The 17,219-nt window shown below is 33.4% G+C and overlaps 1 protein-coding gene across 37 annotated transcripts in view; it reads left to right on the forward strand.

Annotated features, from left to right (window-relative positions):
• The window catches only part of RIMS2 (regulating synaptic membrane exocytosis 2), a 577,683-nt gene that overhangs the window by 201,371 nt on the left and 359,093 nt on the right, over positions 1 to 17,219 (forward strand). For 14 of the 37 annotated variants that reach the window (XM_057735264.1, XM_057735279.1, XM_057735282.1 and 11 more), the window contains exon 1: positions 14,498 to 14,619. The exons of the other annotated variants lie outside the window; for them this stretch is intronic. In XM_057735264.1, coding sequence (XP_057591247.1) covers positions 14,498 to 14,619 — 122 coding nt within the window. Of the gene's footprint in view, positions 1 to 14,497; positions 14,620 to 17,219 lie in introns of those variants that run through there. 37 annotated transcript variants of the gene reach the window in all.

Genomic DNA, 17,219 nt, shown 5'->3' on the forward strand with positions numbered 1-17,219 from the left:
GTTATTCTATTTATTTATTGCTGGATTTGACTTACTAATATTTTATTAGAGATTTTTAAATTTATGTTCATGAAGGATATTGGTGTGTAGTGCCCTTTCCTTGTAACATCATTGATTTTGGTATCGGGAATGCTGGACTCATAAGATGAGTTAGGCAGTGCTTTTCTATCTTCAATTTTCTGCAAATTTGTGTAGAAAGAACTTTGTGTAGGACTTTGTGTAGAGTTTGTGTAGAACTGTCATTATTTCTTCTTTAGATGTTTGGTAGAATTTGTCTCTGATGCCAGGGACCTGGAGTTTTTGTGTGGCTAGGTTTTTAAATCTATGAATTCAGTTTCTTTAATAGGTATAGAACTGTTCAGGTTACTTATTTATGCTTGAGCATATGGATATTTTTACAGTCTAGTTTTATAAGCCATGGCAGCTGTATTCATTATGGGAATGTCTCACTAATCATTTGAAAATCATTCTGTCGTCTTTCTTTTAAAATGCTATAGACAGGGAATAAGACCTTTTGGTAGGGTACTTCTTTCCAATTTAACCTTTTTCATGTTCCATACTGATCTACATTTTAGAACTACATTTTATTCCAATTTCAACTCACCTTTATATCTGCTGGTATCTTTGGGATAATTTCAGTGACCACTCCTCAGTGTCTCTGGCTGGATTTGGCAACTTCTTACTTTTTGTGTAGTGACATTCAGTCATAGTTACTTTGCCGTTTAGAAGTTTTGCCTTTTAGTCTACTGTCTACTTGTTTTGTTCTTCTTATTTGAAGTCTAGGGAGGTTGTTACTTCCTTTAGAGTATGCCTTGACTATATTGAAGTAGTTGCTTTTCAGTCATACTTCAAATATTATAAGCCAATAGCCATTCTCCTAATCAGTGGCTTTAATTGACTGAGACTCTGCTTATTACTTACTATTTCTTGAAAGTGTCTATAAATTCATTTTAAACAAATTTCTTTTGAGTGCCTTTTATTCACTTCCAAAATACAGTTCTATTTTGGTTTTGATGGTGATATCAAGAAAAATACTTTAGTAGTTAAATTAGAAGGAGAGAATAGCTAGTAAGACATTAAGATGGGGGTAAATTTTTAGCTATTGGTAGTGGTTTTGTTAGCAGCAGCACTTTTTTATTAAGCTGTTGCTGAGAAAATGGTTGGTTAACACCAAAATAACCTTTTTTGAGACTTTTTATTTCATTCCAACAGTAATAGGTATCTTGAATAACTTGGGCCACTCATGCCTTAAACATAAAAAATTTAATAAATTGTAACAATTTTTAAACTAATATTAGCATAACTGTTCATATAATCCTTTTATACAGATTTTTTTTATAGGTGTATTGGCAGAAGAAATGTATGTGTGAGTCCACACAGTGAACTGTGGGAGTATATTGCTTTCAAAAGTTTGGCTTTTATGACAATATTAATGTTATGTACTTACTTCTAGGAGAAGTAAGTCTAAGTTCTACTTCTAGCCCCTTACCCTTTGGCTCTCCTGATATACATCAAGTGAAGCAGTTGTGATGTTGGTCAAGGATGTGATAGATAAGGGCTACAAAATCGGACTGCCATATTGAGGTGGGTAAGGCTGAGGGTTGGTGAGTATAGAAATGTTTCTTAGATCTTTTAGAAAAGTGACTAAAGTGGTAATCAATGAAAGCACTTTGAGGAAAATGCCTACTTCCATTTTTTTCACTGTATATTTTCATCTCTTATAGCTGATGTCATAAGACAGGCCTGAGATGCAACAATTGGGAAGTAACCTTTGGAAGATCAAAGGCAAAGAAGGGTGAGACTAAGAAGTCAGCCACTAGATTTGTCTTAATCTAGTACTGAAGCTTAAGGAGCAACAGTAGCCTTTTCAAGGCTCATATAAAGGCTAGCATATCTCACTAGAATTAAAAAATAGGGATTTGGAGTCCAAACTTTAAATAAAGATAAAAATACATTTTCCTATTTGATATCTTTAGTAGTTCAAGGATTCAGGCATCTAAATTCATCAATCCATAATAACATGAATAATAGTAGTCAGCATCATGGTGGGGTCTTTCAATTCTTTTGTACACGTTTACACTGAAATATCTGTGCTTATATTCTCTACCTTCCTGCATTTTACTGTAGATAAACAACCACTGTTTCAGTTATGTGTAGAACTTGCCTGTGTTCATCTACTCAAGAAGATTGCTCCTGCAGTTCCCTGAAATCGTGAAAGTATGGGGCTGGATGGGGAATATTTAAACATTTACAAAAATAAATGATTATAGTTCGGATTTTCAAGCTAAATATCATATGGAAAGCTAAATAACTTGAATCATTTCCTCAATTTAAAATTTCATTTTATATTGGGAACATGACTACTTCTTGTTTTAAAATAGAGACACTACTTGCAGAAAGTGAGTTTTCATCTCTCTCTCTCTTTTTCTCTTCTTGGCTGCACCGTACAGCTTGTGGGATCTCAGTTCTATGACCAGGTGTTGAACCTGGGCCCATGGCAGTGGGAGCACCGAGTCTTATCCACTGGACTACCAGGAAATTCCCTTGCTTTCTTATCTTTTATCATGTGTTGAATATAAGAGGCAGCAAATATAAGAGGCAGCTTACATTAGAGCAATGATTCTCAAACATTTTGGTCTTGAGATCTCTTTACAATCTTAAAAATGATTGAGGACCTCAAAGAGCTTTTGTTTATATGGACTGTATCTATTGATATTTGTCATATTAGAAATAAAAACTGAGAAAAAATTAAAATATATCTTTATTAATTAATTTAAAAATGACAGTAAGCCCACTGCATGTTGACTAACCATATGGAGTAGATAGAATTCTAAGTTGAGCTGTAAAGAGTTTTAACCTTCCTTTGGGTATGTGTGGAACTTGTGACTTGTTTCTATCTGATAGAGTATGGCAAAGATGATGGGATAGTCACTTCCGTGATTATGTTACATTATGTGAGACTATGTCTTAGACTGAAGTAAGAGATTCTTCTGCTTGCTTTGAAGACTTAAGCTACCATGTTGTGAAAGGGCTGTGAGAGGATCACATGGCAGGGATATGCGAGGGAGTCTCTAGGAGCTGAGAGCATCCCCTGGCTGACAGCCAGTGAGAAAATGGGGCCTCAAGTGTTAGAGCCACAAGGAACTGAATTCTGCCAACAATCATATAATCTTGGAAAAGGACCCTGAGCTTCAGAAAGAAATGTGGCCTGGCCAACACCTTGATTACACCCTTTAAACCATGCTTGAACTCCTGACCTATAGAAACTGTAAGATAATAGATACATGTTTTGTGAAGCTACCACCAAGAGTGTGATGATGTGTTTCGCAGCAATATAAAACAAATATTTCAATATTTTAAATGAAAATGTAAATAAAAACTAATATTTCAAATATTTCAAAAAGAAAAAAATTTAGTGAGAAAATTGGCATTATTTTACATTTTTGCATATCCCTTTAATGTCTGATTTAGTGGAAGACAGCTGGACTCTTTTTATCTCCTTGTGTATTCATTATCTTGATATGTCACACATAATGTAGCCTCTGGAACACTCCTTTTTACATCAATGAGAGAATGAAAGTCCAAAAGGCAAGTAACATTTCAGTACCATTATGAATATAGTTTGACCCTGCAGATTCTCTGAAAGAGCCTTGGAGGCCACCCTAAGGTCACTAGACTACACTTTTGAGATTGCTAGACTGGAGATTAAACTTTTAGTAGTCTTCTGCTTCATCACCAATAGAGTATTTAAGTGTATATACACAGGATTATAAAAGATAACCTATATTATACGAAAATCTCAGCTTCCTTGCCTGTTTTTTGCTCGATTTCTGGTTTTGTCCTTGAGTTTGTCTGTGCTCTGCTCCTCCTGATAAGCAAATGCAAAAGATCTTTGCTGACTTTAGTTTCTAGGAGGAGTGGTAGGAATATGTTTAATGTGTAGTGGATTGGAACTGGGGTTTTTCTTGAAGTGATCCTGGCATCTTTTGACTGTAGCCTTTACCTACAAAGTTGCTGCAGCCATTGAGAAATTTGGCTTAAAACTCAGGAGCAGTTTTCAAAATGTATTTTTTAATTTGTAAGAAGTTTATAGAAATTCTCATTTTTATTTTTAATTATGTATTTCCATTTTTGTGTGTGTGCAGTATTTAATAATGGTACTAGTGTGTATCGTAAGTGTTGTTTTAATTTTGTATAATCTCTTTTATCCCTAGGAATCCTAAAGAATGAATCAGTCTCATGCATCTCAAGATAGCTCAAAACATGATAAATTGCTGTTGTCCTAAGATTTGGGATACAGTTTGCTGTTAGGAACACTAATACAGAATCATGTGGATTTCTTCTTTAGTAATCTATGGCTACTGTAGTTTTTTTAAACAAATAATGCAACAAAAATAAGTAGTGTAGAAAATCAAAATTGTTATTACCTATAATAAGCTATTTCTGTGTCTGTGATATATACCTGAGAGATGCTTGTATATATTATTTGACACAGTTGGAGGTTTTGAGGTATGATTTGGAGCGCTCTGTCTGGAAAGGTCTTTCAAGGTTGGTTTGAAGGTTATTGGTGGAACAGTTCTCACTGTGCTTATCTAATTACACAGTGCTTGAACTGGAAAATTAAACTTAAGGGTGACCTCCCTCTCTCTATTGATGCAACCCCCGTCCATTTTTTTATTTTCAGTTCTTTTGTTACATTTCCACCCAAGCATTTTTTTGTTTGTCTATTCTTAGGTGTTAGTTCTTAACTTATTTTTTCTCAGTAATATTTTCAAATTCTTATTGAATTTTCTATTTATCCAATCTTTACAACTATTTTAGTCTTTCTTTTCCCTGTGTGAGAGTTGATTTGTGTTCATAGAGCAGGATTGACAAATTTTATTTATGTCTCAGAGAAAGAGTTTATATTTTTTCAAACAACCAAGACTGTAAGACTGCAGAATATATGAACTCAAAATTGTTGTGATGTAAAAATAACTTTTTCACTTCAGTGGTATATATCTGAAATTCATTTGTTTAAATTATTTGACATGGTTGAAAGTTTTGAGGTTGATTTAATATTTCTGCCTGGAAAGTGGTAAGAAACCCATTTCTTCTGGTTGATTTTGCTTAATAAGAGCTAGAGTCATGTGAATGGGGATAATTATGAAAATTTGATTGTTCCATTGCAGTATTTCCCCCTTCTGCCTAAATATATTTTGATCCAGTGCTTCAGTGCATCTTTGTGTTTTATTCTCTCAAAAAATATGAGATGTGGGGGTTATGTTTATGTTCAAGGCCCACATTGGTCTTTTAATTTATATTTTCACATCATCCTTTCTTTTTCACATTCTGGGAACACTTATAAACTGTAAAAGTAGCTTACATTTTAAATGAGAGCCTCCATAAGGAGTTTCTGATGACAAAGACATGGTGGTACTGTGTAAGAAATAAGATGTGGATGCTCATTCTAACTTTGTCAGCAACCATTTGGACAAAAAAATGCACCTCCCTTTCTGTAAAATGAGGGGGTTTAGGTCGTGTTTTAAATATGATAGGATACCATTGTAGGCTTTAAACATGGAAGTAACATGATATTATTTTTATTTTCATATGTTATGTGAAGGATGGTTTGTAGGAGACAAGAATTAATGCAGAGAGAAGTTGGCTATTGAAGTGGTCTAGGAGAGAGATGTTGGTAACTTGAGCTAGAATTACAGTAATAAGATGGAAATGTTGATGGATTTGTGTTCCGTTTTGAAGATGGAGTTGACAGAATCTACCACTGATAGATTGAATATATGTGGTGGAGTGTGAAAGAAAGAGTGAGATCAAGGATAACTCCTAGACAGATCAGGGTGTTGTTCCATGCTAGGGAAAACTAAAGAATTCTGTTTGGCCATGTTATGTTTGAGGTGATGCTTTGACTTCCACTTGGGGATGTCAAGTTGATGGACATATGAGTTTGGAGTTCTAGGACATATGAGTTTGAAATTATAGGGAAAGATATGGGCAAAAGTATAACATGTAGAAGATATTTAAAGCCATGGGATGTAAGTCACTTAGGAAGAGCATATAGGTTAAAGAACAGAAGGGATTTACCACATAGCCACAATAGAGCCTTGGACATTCCCAACATTTAGAGATCGAATTGAGGCATAAGAGCCAGCAAAAGACACTGAGAAAAAAAATGCCACCAAGAAAAGGAAAATCAGGAGAATATGTCTCAGGAACAAAGAGTGAAAATGGTTTAAGAGCCAAGGATGGCAGAGTATCATTGTCAAATGCTAGAGTGAGGTTGTGTTAAGAAAAGAACAGAGAATTGTCTTGGAATTTGACAACATGGAAGTCACTGATGAGAGCAATCTAATGGCATATTAGCGATTGAAACTACTGTTATAGATTGAGAAGAGAATGTGAAATGAGGAGGTAAACGTAGCAACTATAGACAAATTCTTCAGAACATTTTGTTGAGAGGAAGAGCATAAAAATGGGGCAGTACGCAGAAGGGAATATAACATCAGGGAGGTCCTTTTAAGATAGGAAATAATATAGTAATCCAATCACTTGTGACTTGATTCACGCATAAAATAAATGTTATTAATTTATCATTATAAATATTATTACAGCAAAGAAGCTATTCTAAAATAGATTTAATAATAAATAAACTAGGTATTTTAGGAAGGAGCTAGTAAGAAAAAGGAAGCTAGGTGGAAAACTGCTAGAATTGGTCTTATTTACATTATACTTTAATTTCGTTTCTACTTTCGAATTTGATGGTTAATTACTTTCACTCGTAAGTAACTCTGGGTTCTCTGATTAGTCTTGATCTCTGTCCATTTGTAAGGACCAGGCATGTCTAACTGGATTTTTTTGTTGGTAGGACTGGATCAAAATACACGTAGATTTGCATTATTTGCAGAAGGTCTCCTTCTTTGGCTGAATCAAGATTAAAAATTTTGAGTGCTTACCTTTCACCAAGGGAGGAAAGAGGATTTATGAAGGAAGCTTAGAGGATGTCTGCTCCCAGTCCATTTTCATAGGCTAGGTCTGGGTCCTGCAGGGTGAGTGATTTCAGGTAAAAGAGCTATTTTTAGTAGAGTTGTTTTGAAGAACAGAGTCACAAGTGGCGAATCTTCAAATTCCAGATGACAGAATATATAATACAGAGTTGATCATACCATTCTTCTTAAAACATTGTCTTTTGTTAGCTTAGAGGCCACCACACTTTCCTGATTTCCTCCTACCTCTGTGGCTTCTCTTCTTTCTTCTTTATGTTTCTTCTTTAGCTGATGACAACGTGGAACTTAGTTCCCTGGTGCACTATCTTAGACTTTTTTATCCCCGTTTTGAACTTTCTCTCTGGGTGATCTCATCTGCTCACTTGGTTGAAATCATTACTAACATGCTGACGCTTCCTGAAGTTATATCTTTAGCCGAGAACTCTTTTCTGAACTCCAGAGTGATCATATCCGATTTCTTACTTCTCTGTCTTTCTAGCTATCTTACGTGCTCTTTAAATTCAACAACTCATCATCTTCCCCTTCCTTTTCCCTCACTCTGCTCCTCCTTTAGCATTCTCTTTCTCAGCAGATTTTAAGACTATCTGCTTGGTTACTTAAGAAAGAAATCTGAGAGTCATTTTTGATTCCTCTCTTGACCTTCATCCACTACTTCCCACCCCTCTGGCAAATCAATCATTGTGTCTTGTTGATTCAACATCTACCTTTTTAGTCTTTTTTTGTCTGCATTTTACTGTGATCACTTTAATTCAAGCTAACTAATATCTTGCTTTGACTATTGTATAAGCTTCCTAATTGATGTCTTTGCATCCACATGTGGTGAGATATTTTTTTGATGTATTTATGATGTCTCCACTCCCTTTTTCATGATGTAATGAGTAGAAGGAAATTGCATGAAAGAAAGGAATTGTGTATATTGTGCATATTCAATATCAATATCCCATAATAAACTATAATGGAAAAGAATATAAAAGGAAAGAGAGATTGTGGATGGGAATTCTTGGAGGCCAGTATTATTGCACAGTATTTCATTTGTTCCCATATTTTGCTAAAAGATATATATTTGTGCCAATGATTATCATTTTCATATAATGACAATGTACAGTCAGTATTTCTTTCTTGAAAAATTTAGGGATACTTGGATTTTACTACGTAGTAGAGGTGCCTTGTGGAGGCAGTTTGCAAGCTTAGGTTGAGTGCTTGGAGTCCCAAGGCTATAAGCATTTGTATACCGTGGTTCGCGGACAGCGGGAGCTATTAAAGATGGAGTTGGATCTTTTTCATATGGATATTGCTCCCTGAAATTGTAGTGTTGCTTCCAGTTGTTCTCTTGATAGTTATCAAGGGAATATTTACTCGGAACTAGCAGTTCTAATACTGGAGGGACTTACCAGACTGTATTTTCAGGGATCTTGGTTCTCTTTCCTCTAACAGATAGTTAGAACCTCTAGTTGTCAGAGCAGGTAATCACTCTGGATATTTTCATTCTAGAGTTTAAACCTAGGATTGGTATTCTACAGCCTGATTCTTGAATCTGATAGGAAAGACTTTCCTGCTGCTGCCAGCTTGTGGTTTTGGGGACTGCTCTGGTTAGAGCTGCTCTGGACTGCTGAAGCAGCCCTGTAATACTTCCCATAATGATGCGGCTTGATTCAAAGCACAGTAGGATTAGCCCTCACATATCTGGCCTAGAATGAGGAGTTGGGGAGATGATAATGATGGTGGGACTTCATACATTTGTGGAGGCTTTCACCGTTTTCCCTTTCCTTTCTGAATTAGATGGTAGAAACTGTTGAGGCTGTTCTGTCGCAATGGTCAAAACTAGGGAGATAGATACAGAGTTCAAGCCCTGAGAAATGCTACAGAATTTTTTTGTACGTCAGAAAACAACTGAAGATCAACTGTTTAAAAAAGTTTTTATGAGAACTGCTATAGGTATTTTGAACTAAACTGTTTTCTGGTTTTTATCAGAACTCTTTAGATTTATTGTGTTCTTATTTAGATGTGGGCTATTCTTCCTCTATTTCATCCCTGGATGTACTGTATGGTCCACCCTAAGTTGAAGTACAGGCCAATTTATGTTTATTGAATGCATTTTCTTTCCTTCTTTTGTGAGAAATTTAATCTGCCTTTTATTTCTTTGCTTATTTGTTATCCCTGAGGGGAATGGTTTCATGGTCTTGCCTCAGGGACATATTTACAATGCAAGACTGTAATTTGCAAAACATATGAAGACACCTTGTTCTCTGGACCATCTTTCTTATAAGCCTTAGATTTTTATGAGATGCTTCAGAAAGCCAGTGGAACAAGAATAATGAATAAAGAAATAGAGGAGATAGTGCAGTTGTTTTAACTATATAACTAGAACTACAGATCTATATTTTAAGAAAATGAAAAATTCCTTTGGTGTTTCAGGGATTTTGTTATGAATTATACATATTGTATAACATATGGTTTCACTAATTGATTAGCAATGTTTAGGTGTTTGCATGTGTGGATCATTTTAATAGAAACACTTTGGTACTCTTAAAAATTAAAAATAAATCCAGACATCTTTAAAACTGTAAAATTTAAATATGCCATGAGTGATTGTGCCTTAAGTAAGGTACTTGTATTGTTAAGAAAAGTATGATTTCCCAATGTTTATTCTTTCATTTAATTTTTGAGCTTGCATTAAAATTTTTAAGACACTTAGCTTAGTATAGACATTGCCACTAGGTATTTGTAAACCAAGATTCTTTTTTTTAAAAAAAAAATTATTTATTTATTTGGCTGAGCTGGGTCTTAGTTGCGGCATGTGGGATCTTTGTTGCAGCATACAGGCTGTTCATGGTGTGTGTGTGTGGGGGGCTTCTCTCTAGTTGTGGCATACGGGCTCAGTAGTTGTGGTGCACAGACTCTCTAGTTGTGGCACACGGGCTCCAGCGTGCACGGGATCAGTAGCTGTAGCGCAAGATTCTTAAATAATTTTAAGACATACTTCAAATATTTTTGAGGATAATGTAATGAAATTGGTGCTAAGTTTTGTTTTCTCATCTCATTTGGAAGTTTCATAGTACTAATTAAATAATTTATTACAGAATTTTAGGAACTTATTGATAAAGAGGAGAATAGATACCATTGCTAATGGATATAGCCAATCATGTGAAAACTAATAATCTAGTATGTGATTTACGTGAGCAATGCTAAGCAAAAGTTTATGGGCTAACATCATACTTAATATATTATAATTGTAATTGTAGAATCCTCCATTACCACATAGATTAAATTTTGAATTTTCCTTGTGGGCAGTGTACCAAAAACTACAGTATAATGAAAAAATATTCTGTGATGTTTTCACCCAGAGGTAATCAGTATTATAATTTGGTGTTTATTCTCCTAGTGTTCTCTCAGAATTTGAACATTTTAAAAGTTTTTGCTACGTACTACTAAATATTTCTCAAAAAGGTTCTATCAGTATACACTTCTGCCAATAAATATGGTTTAAGATGCCCGTTCTCTGACCTTCTGGCCAATACTTTACCAATTTAATAGGCAAAATAAATTGTTTTTATTTTTATTTGAAGTTTTTGGATTACTTTTAGGTTGAACTTTTTAAAGTGTTGATTTGAGTTTTTTGCTATCATCTTTAATGAAATTGCGTGTGCTGCTTAAAGTTTCTTAACATCTCTTCTGTGGGAACTTTAGTGAGCATTGTCGTTTCCATTGAGGAACTAAAGATTCTAATAGAATAGTCATAGAGAAAACAATTGCTACCAGCTACACCATTTGTGAGAGTTAATGCCTCTGTGCAGGACTAGATGTAAATATGGAGCTGACCTTACTTGAAGGACATTCTGAATTTATCTCAGTTTTGCAGAAAGGCGTAAGCATAAGTATTGTATCATTTCAGCATCTAACGAACAGAGATATACAGCCCTACACAAAGAAATTCTATAAATATTTGTTGCACAAATAAATATGGTAAATAAGATATGTAACATTTTTGTTAGAATCCTGGTTCCAATAATTTGATTCCTTAGATAGTTCATAATGAGGTTACTTCCAAGTACTATATACTTTACAGTTTATAAAATACATTTATATACATTACATGTTTTAGTGTAATAATAGCTTTACAAAGTAAGTGATGTAGCTTATCTTACATTTGAAGAAATCATAGCTCAGATATATAAAGTGCACATCCTGAGGTATGATGGCTAGATAGAGTTGGAGTCAGTACTTAAATCCTGGCCATTTGACTTCAAGTGCCATGTTCTTTCTGTCCTTATGATATTTATGTTACTTGGGAGCCCTCAGTATATAGAAAATTTAAAGCAAATATTAGCTATAAACATTCTTTATAATATTTAGGATATTTATAACAAATCACAAAGTCCATCCAATGAACAATGTTTTTGATTGCAAATATTGGCCTTCCTTATATTTATGAACCTTATAACATGATGTGTTAGGCTAAAACAAACAAACAAACAACAAACACACAGAAGCAAAGAACCAAATTAAGTCCTGAACAGTTTCCTATCCTACTTATGGGATGTGAATAAAATATAATTAACTTTGCCATAAAATTTAGGCTTCTTATTTATTAAGCACCTATTCTCTACTAGGCACTGTGGTAGACAAAGAAAACAAGTGTGGGCCTTCATCTCATGGAACCGGTTTTTTTTTTCAAGTAAATATAGTTATACTTTTATCAAATGCTGTGAAGAAAAAGTATAGGGTGTAATGAGAGTGGATAATAAGGGACTTAATCCAGGTCAAAGAAAATCTTCTTGGGAAAGTGACATTAGCCCTTAAGGATGAGTAGAAGGTGAAAGGTGATAATGAGGTGGGAAAGTGGAAGAAGTCTCCTCTGGGGTATGGAAGGAACTGTGAAAAGGCTGACCAGTAGTGTGTGTTGTACAGTGACAGCTGGAAAACAAGGCTCTGAAGAAGGCAGTTGCTATATTTTTAACTTCAAAGAAGCCATTTTGAGGTTCATTCCAGAGTCTTTCAATTGGTTAGACCATTTTTAAAACTCTTGCTGTGAGCTTGCCTTCAGATTTAATTTTGAAACACAAAAGAAACTTTTTTTAACGACAGAAAGTATTTTGCAGTGTAATCACTTTCTTATTTAATAGAGTTGCTTTAAAATGGCTTTTGTTATTTATAAAAATTGAATCTACCCACAAGGGGGAAATGTATATGTATATATACTATCACAGATAGTATAAGCTTTGAAATTAAGAATTTAAAAATGTAAGTTTCCACTTTTAGAAACTGACCTTTCATAGATGTGAAAATCAGCTTGTAATCAGAGACTTAAAAATTTGAAGCACATTAGGTTGCTTCTGTTTGAATTAAATGGAAGAAACCCATTTAAAGTTGCTTGTGAGTTGAAAAGTTTGAGATGTTTGCTCTAACTGAAATATGCTTGATTGGGTCACTGGCAGGTAGGTTTCTTATTCATCTATGGAGATTGATCTATTTTCAAATAGTGTGCGTATTTGTGTGTATGTGTGTGTGCCCACGTGTGCACGTATATAGAAGATAGAATAGTATGGAAAGGAACATGTGAAGTGGAGTCGAAAGCAAAGACCTTCATTCAGATACTCTTTTACAAACTGTGTGATTTTTAATCCGTTAACACTTCAGTTTTTTTTCATCTATAAAATGATAGCAACATTATCACTCATGATGTTTTCTAGATATTAAAAAAATTTAGTACTTTATAAACCTGCGGGGTTGGGGGGGAATGAATTGGGAGACTGGGATTGCCATATATACATTACTAATAAGAAAAAAATATCAAATTGTACACTTTAAATATATGCAGTTTATTGTATGTCAATTGTATCTCAATAAAATTCTTAAAGAAAAAAGAAACAAAGAAAACAAACAAAAAAACAAAAAATACTGTATGATTATTACGTGTATATGTATATTTCATAAATAGATTAGCGTGCACCTATAGAAGTCTAAAATAATAAGTAAAATAGGAGCACTCTTAGTTAAGGACAAACCCATAATTGAAGGTCCTGATTTATAAAAGAAGTAAATTATTTGTTTAAAATTTTATATTATTACATTTACTTTGTATCATTTAAAGATTTATATTACTATTCGTTTACTTTGTGTTGTTATTTTGTGACATGTTTATTCATATCAAAAAAGCATTCACCAGTTCTAAAAATCTTAGTGTATTTAAAGGCCTATTTATTGATAGTGGTATGTGTGTGGAAGGGGATAGAGGAGGTTAAGGCTAAAAGTTGAAGGAAAAGGGCTAAAAGGGATGTATCTGTTAAAGAAATGTCATGATTTAGGAGCAGTTCGAGATCAATAAATATATTAATCATCTCTATAAGTGAGTTGATTTTTAAAATTTGGTTGACACACTACTTTTAGAGCATCTTTTGTAGAAAGATGGATGATTCTGGATGTAGAATAACCTAAGATTTTATCTAAACCATAATTATTCATTAAGAATGGATAGTGATCTGGGATACTCTAAGACCATTGGAGCCGTTAGAAAATATCCTTCTAAAAAATACTATGATCACCATTATTGAAATAATAATAGCTGACAAAGTCTCTCTGGCCTTAGTTGTGTTTTTTTGATTTGTGGAAAAGTTCATATTTTAACGTGTGCTGTTTGAGTTTTAACTGATAAGGTATAATTTTTTTCTAGCGTTAAGTAAATTATCATGTAGTCACTATGTATGGCCTTTGGAAAGGGCTCAGATTGAACATTATTCACTTTCCTTTAAAAATAAATAGATGAAGACATTTTAAAATTAAATAAGAAATTAAGACTAAGTACATGTTTTCCAAATGTCTCTTTAGAAGTATGGCATTATAAATGCAGGCAATAAAAGCCCTATCATCTGTTATATTTTTATTGCTTCATGATGTCAAAAGAAGGGTATACTACTCATTTTTTGAGTGTTCTGGTCCTATGCAGCAGCCTGTACATTGACAAGACCGCTATACTCTGTTGCTGGAGTTATTCATTTTTCAGGGAAAGAGAAAAGGGTTGGGAAATGTATAATTTCTCTCCCTCTTACCCAGTAGTAACATTGAGAAGATACCTTGTCCCATTTTTATTACTTCTGAGATTTTATTGCTGGTAGCCAGATGTGCTAAAACTCCTGACGACAGCATCTATTCATTGCGTGTTTTTAATAGGCTTAGAGAAATATGAGTAGAGTACATGAAAGCAGCTCAGCTTCACACTTCAGCTGGGAATGCCCAAAAAGCTTACTGCTGTTTAGAATTCTTGCTACAGTCAGGAGAAAGCTGAAAGCCGCACGGGTACTGAATCTTCTACGACTGAATTAGAAGAATAATGACTGTACAATTAACTATCAACCTCTGCTCATTTAAGCACAGTTTTTACAGAGCTCAGGAGAAATATGGAACTTGATTGACATGTTTTTATTTGATGGTGTCTGCAAATAGATGACTTTAAAGACAGGTGGTAAGGAAAAATAAGAGAAGGAAAAAAAGGAAGGAAAATGCAATTTGAGACATTGCGCCAGGTCTGCAATTCTGTTTTATCTCATTTTCATGGGGTTTTTTCATCCCCACCAAATATTTTACAAAATGAGCTTTTTGGACAAACACTGAACAATGCAAGGTGAGTAAAGCTAAACTATATATTCTTTTAGTACTGATATTTTCAGAGTAATAATCATATGTCTGTAAAATTGTTCTGTATTAGTATTATAAGGGTGTTGTCTTTTTAATCATAAATATAAAATTTTATGTAGTTTTTAATTGATTTTAAGAAGGAAAATAGCTTATTTCAAAGCACAAAAAACATCTTAAATTTAACTAGCTTGACCTCTGAAACATAACACAGGCTGTTTCATGATTTCATTTCCTAATAAATAAAATGATTAACTTAAAATGTCTGATAGATTTTTTTCCTTTGTGATCACGGCAGTGATTACATTGCATATATAAGGATGGGGCTATATAATCATACGTGATTGTTGGAAAATGTGAATTAGCAATCATGCACGCTCTTTGTAAAACATGCGGAAGATGTTTTCTAGGTCTAAGACATTTCTCTATGCAGGATAGATCAATAATCACTTTCAAACAAGCTATATTATGGAACTGCTAATAATGCTTTGTATTAGGTTGGCTAGTTTGGAAGGATGCTTTGTTATAAATTCCTATTGCTTTTTCAACCTGATCTTTTTTTGGGGTGTGTGTGTGTGTGTGATGAAGGTTGCTAAATTATGGACATATGTTTTAGACGGTTTCTCTGGCTTACACTAAAAGAGATAGCCTATTAAGGAATGCTTTTAAAATGCAGTTTTATCACCCAGTTCTCCCCACATTTAAGTTGTTTGCCTTTTGAGAATTTCCAATGTTATATACCTAGTATAGAAAAGATTTTAACTAGATATATGGGGAGAAAGACAGAGAAATTCTGTGAACATGATAATGCACTGAAACCTTCTGGAAATTGAGGGAGAACTAAGAGTGCATAGAATATTGAATGGTTTTCACTGGTCTCTTCCTTTTAGGATCTCTGAACAATGTGAGGCAGACTATTTTAGAGTAAAAAAAATACCTATTACATGGTATATGTTTTAATTTAGCAAATGAAAAGGAAGCATTTAAAATTTGTTGACATATAAAATGTTTACTGATGATAAATATATCTATGACCTTTTAATGGAATATGAAATGACATATCTGTTTTTTATAAAATTTCACTTCTTTCCCCATACAATTCTGTTCAATTAACTAACTTGATTTTTTTTTACATTTAGTTTTTGAACTAATTTAAAATATATGAGTTATGAAATTCTATGATATTCTAGAATAGGCTATATTTTAAGTTTTTTTTTTTAGTTTAGTAGTACATTGCTTGAGTATCTGTAATGATAAAAATAATCTGTATTGCATTTTATATTTACATAAAAAAGGCAGTATGGCTTTCTTAAAATTTCCATGATCCGAAGCTATGAGACTTTTTAGAGGTTGGTACTTGTCCTTTATACATCTTTTCCTTGTTTGGTTTCTATTTCTTTTTTTTTTATCCCAGGAATTTATTTGTTAAAAATATTAATATTAGGGTTGGGTGTACATTTGCTTTAGAAGTTGTGCTATTAACAGCATGGTATGGAAGTAGTTTTAAAGTAAATGTTAGTGGTTTTAAAATATGAGAACATCTGTTTTTTGAGGGATTTGTGTGCATCCCTATTACTATTCTTTCGCTTGGCTTCAAGTTTCTGTTATTGTTGGCATGCTTATAATTGCAATGCTCTCGTTATTAAAAACCTGGAATTTTATGTTGCTGCAGTTAAACATTAAATTGTGAAGTTTCTAATGCTTCTGTGAGACCAGTCTTTTAACTTTTTTGATTTTTTATCTAAAATTATATGAAACTACCAGTTAATCAATAAATAATTTATTCTGTTTTAGGAGGAATAAATCCCCTGCCTTTATATATTTTTCTTATTCTTTGGAAAACATGACTTTTTTTCACATGTAGATATATTGATCTTCATAAATATAAACTATTTGATTTACTTTTAATCAAGCAAAACCAGTTATACAAATAGTTATTATTTTAGAATGATGAAAGGTGAAAATAACTTTATATGAACTTGTAATTAATATCTACACATATTTTAATGTTTTGGTTACTTTGTGTTCAGATCAGATATAAGTGGACTTTTAAAATTCTTATTCTGCTTAAACATTGAATCAGAGAGTAAAATGTAGACTGAAAAATCATTCTTGAAAAAATTATGGAGCAAAGATGATGAGTGTGTCATCAGATGATGTGCTCTTACAACAACTTTAAAAATGTTTCTAAATAATAGTCCTTTCAAATTTGTGGGCTGGACATAATAGTGGTCTTAAAGTTGAAGCATCAATTCACTCTGGAAAGAACAGTGTTATTATATGAATAATAATTATTTAATTGAATTAGTTGAAATGGAATATTCAGTTATTGTATTGTGACATTAAGTATGATCTTTAAAGTGACAGAAACATAACATCATAGATATGGAAAATTGCATTATATTTTATTCTGAATTGCTTTCTAGGAGAAATTACTAGAATAATACTATGCGTCAATAGTAGACAATCTATTATCGGAGGGGACTCTTTCAAATAGTTCTCTTGAGACTTTTTCTAGGTAACTAATCTTGCCCCTAAATCTGCAACTCAACTTTCATCAGACTTTAAGGTGGTAGGGCAGTTTTCTTC

This window comes from Hippopotamus amphibius, chromosome 5, assembly GCF_030028045.1.
Source record: "Hippopotamus amphibius kiboko isolate mHipAmp2 chromosome 5, mHipAmp2.hap2, whole genome shotgun sequence".
Classification (NCBI taxonomy): domain Eukaryota; kingdom Metazoa; phylum Chordata; class Mammalia; order Artiodactyla; family Hippopotamidae; genus Hippopotamus; species Hippopotamus amphibius.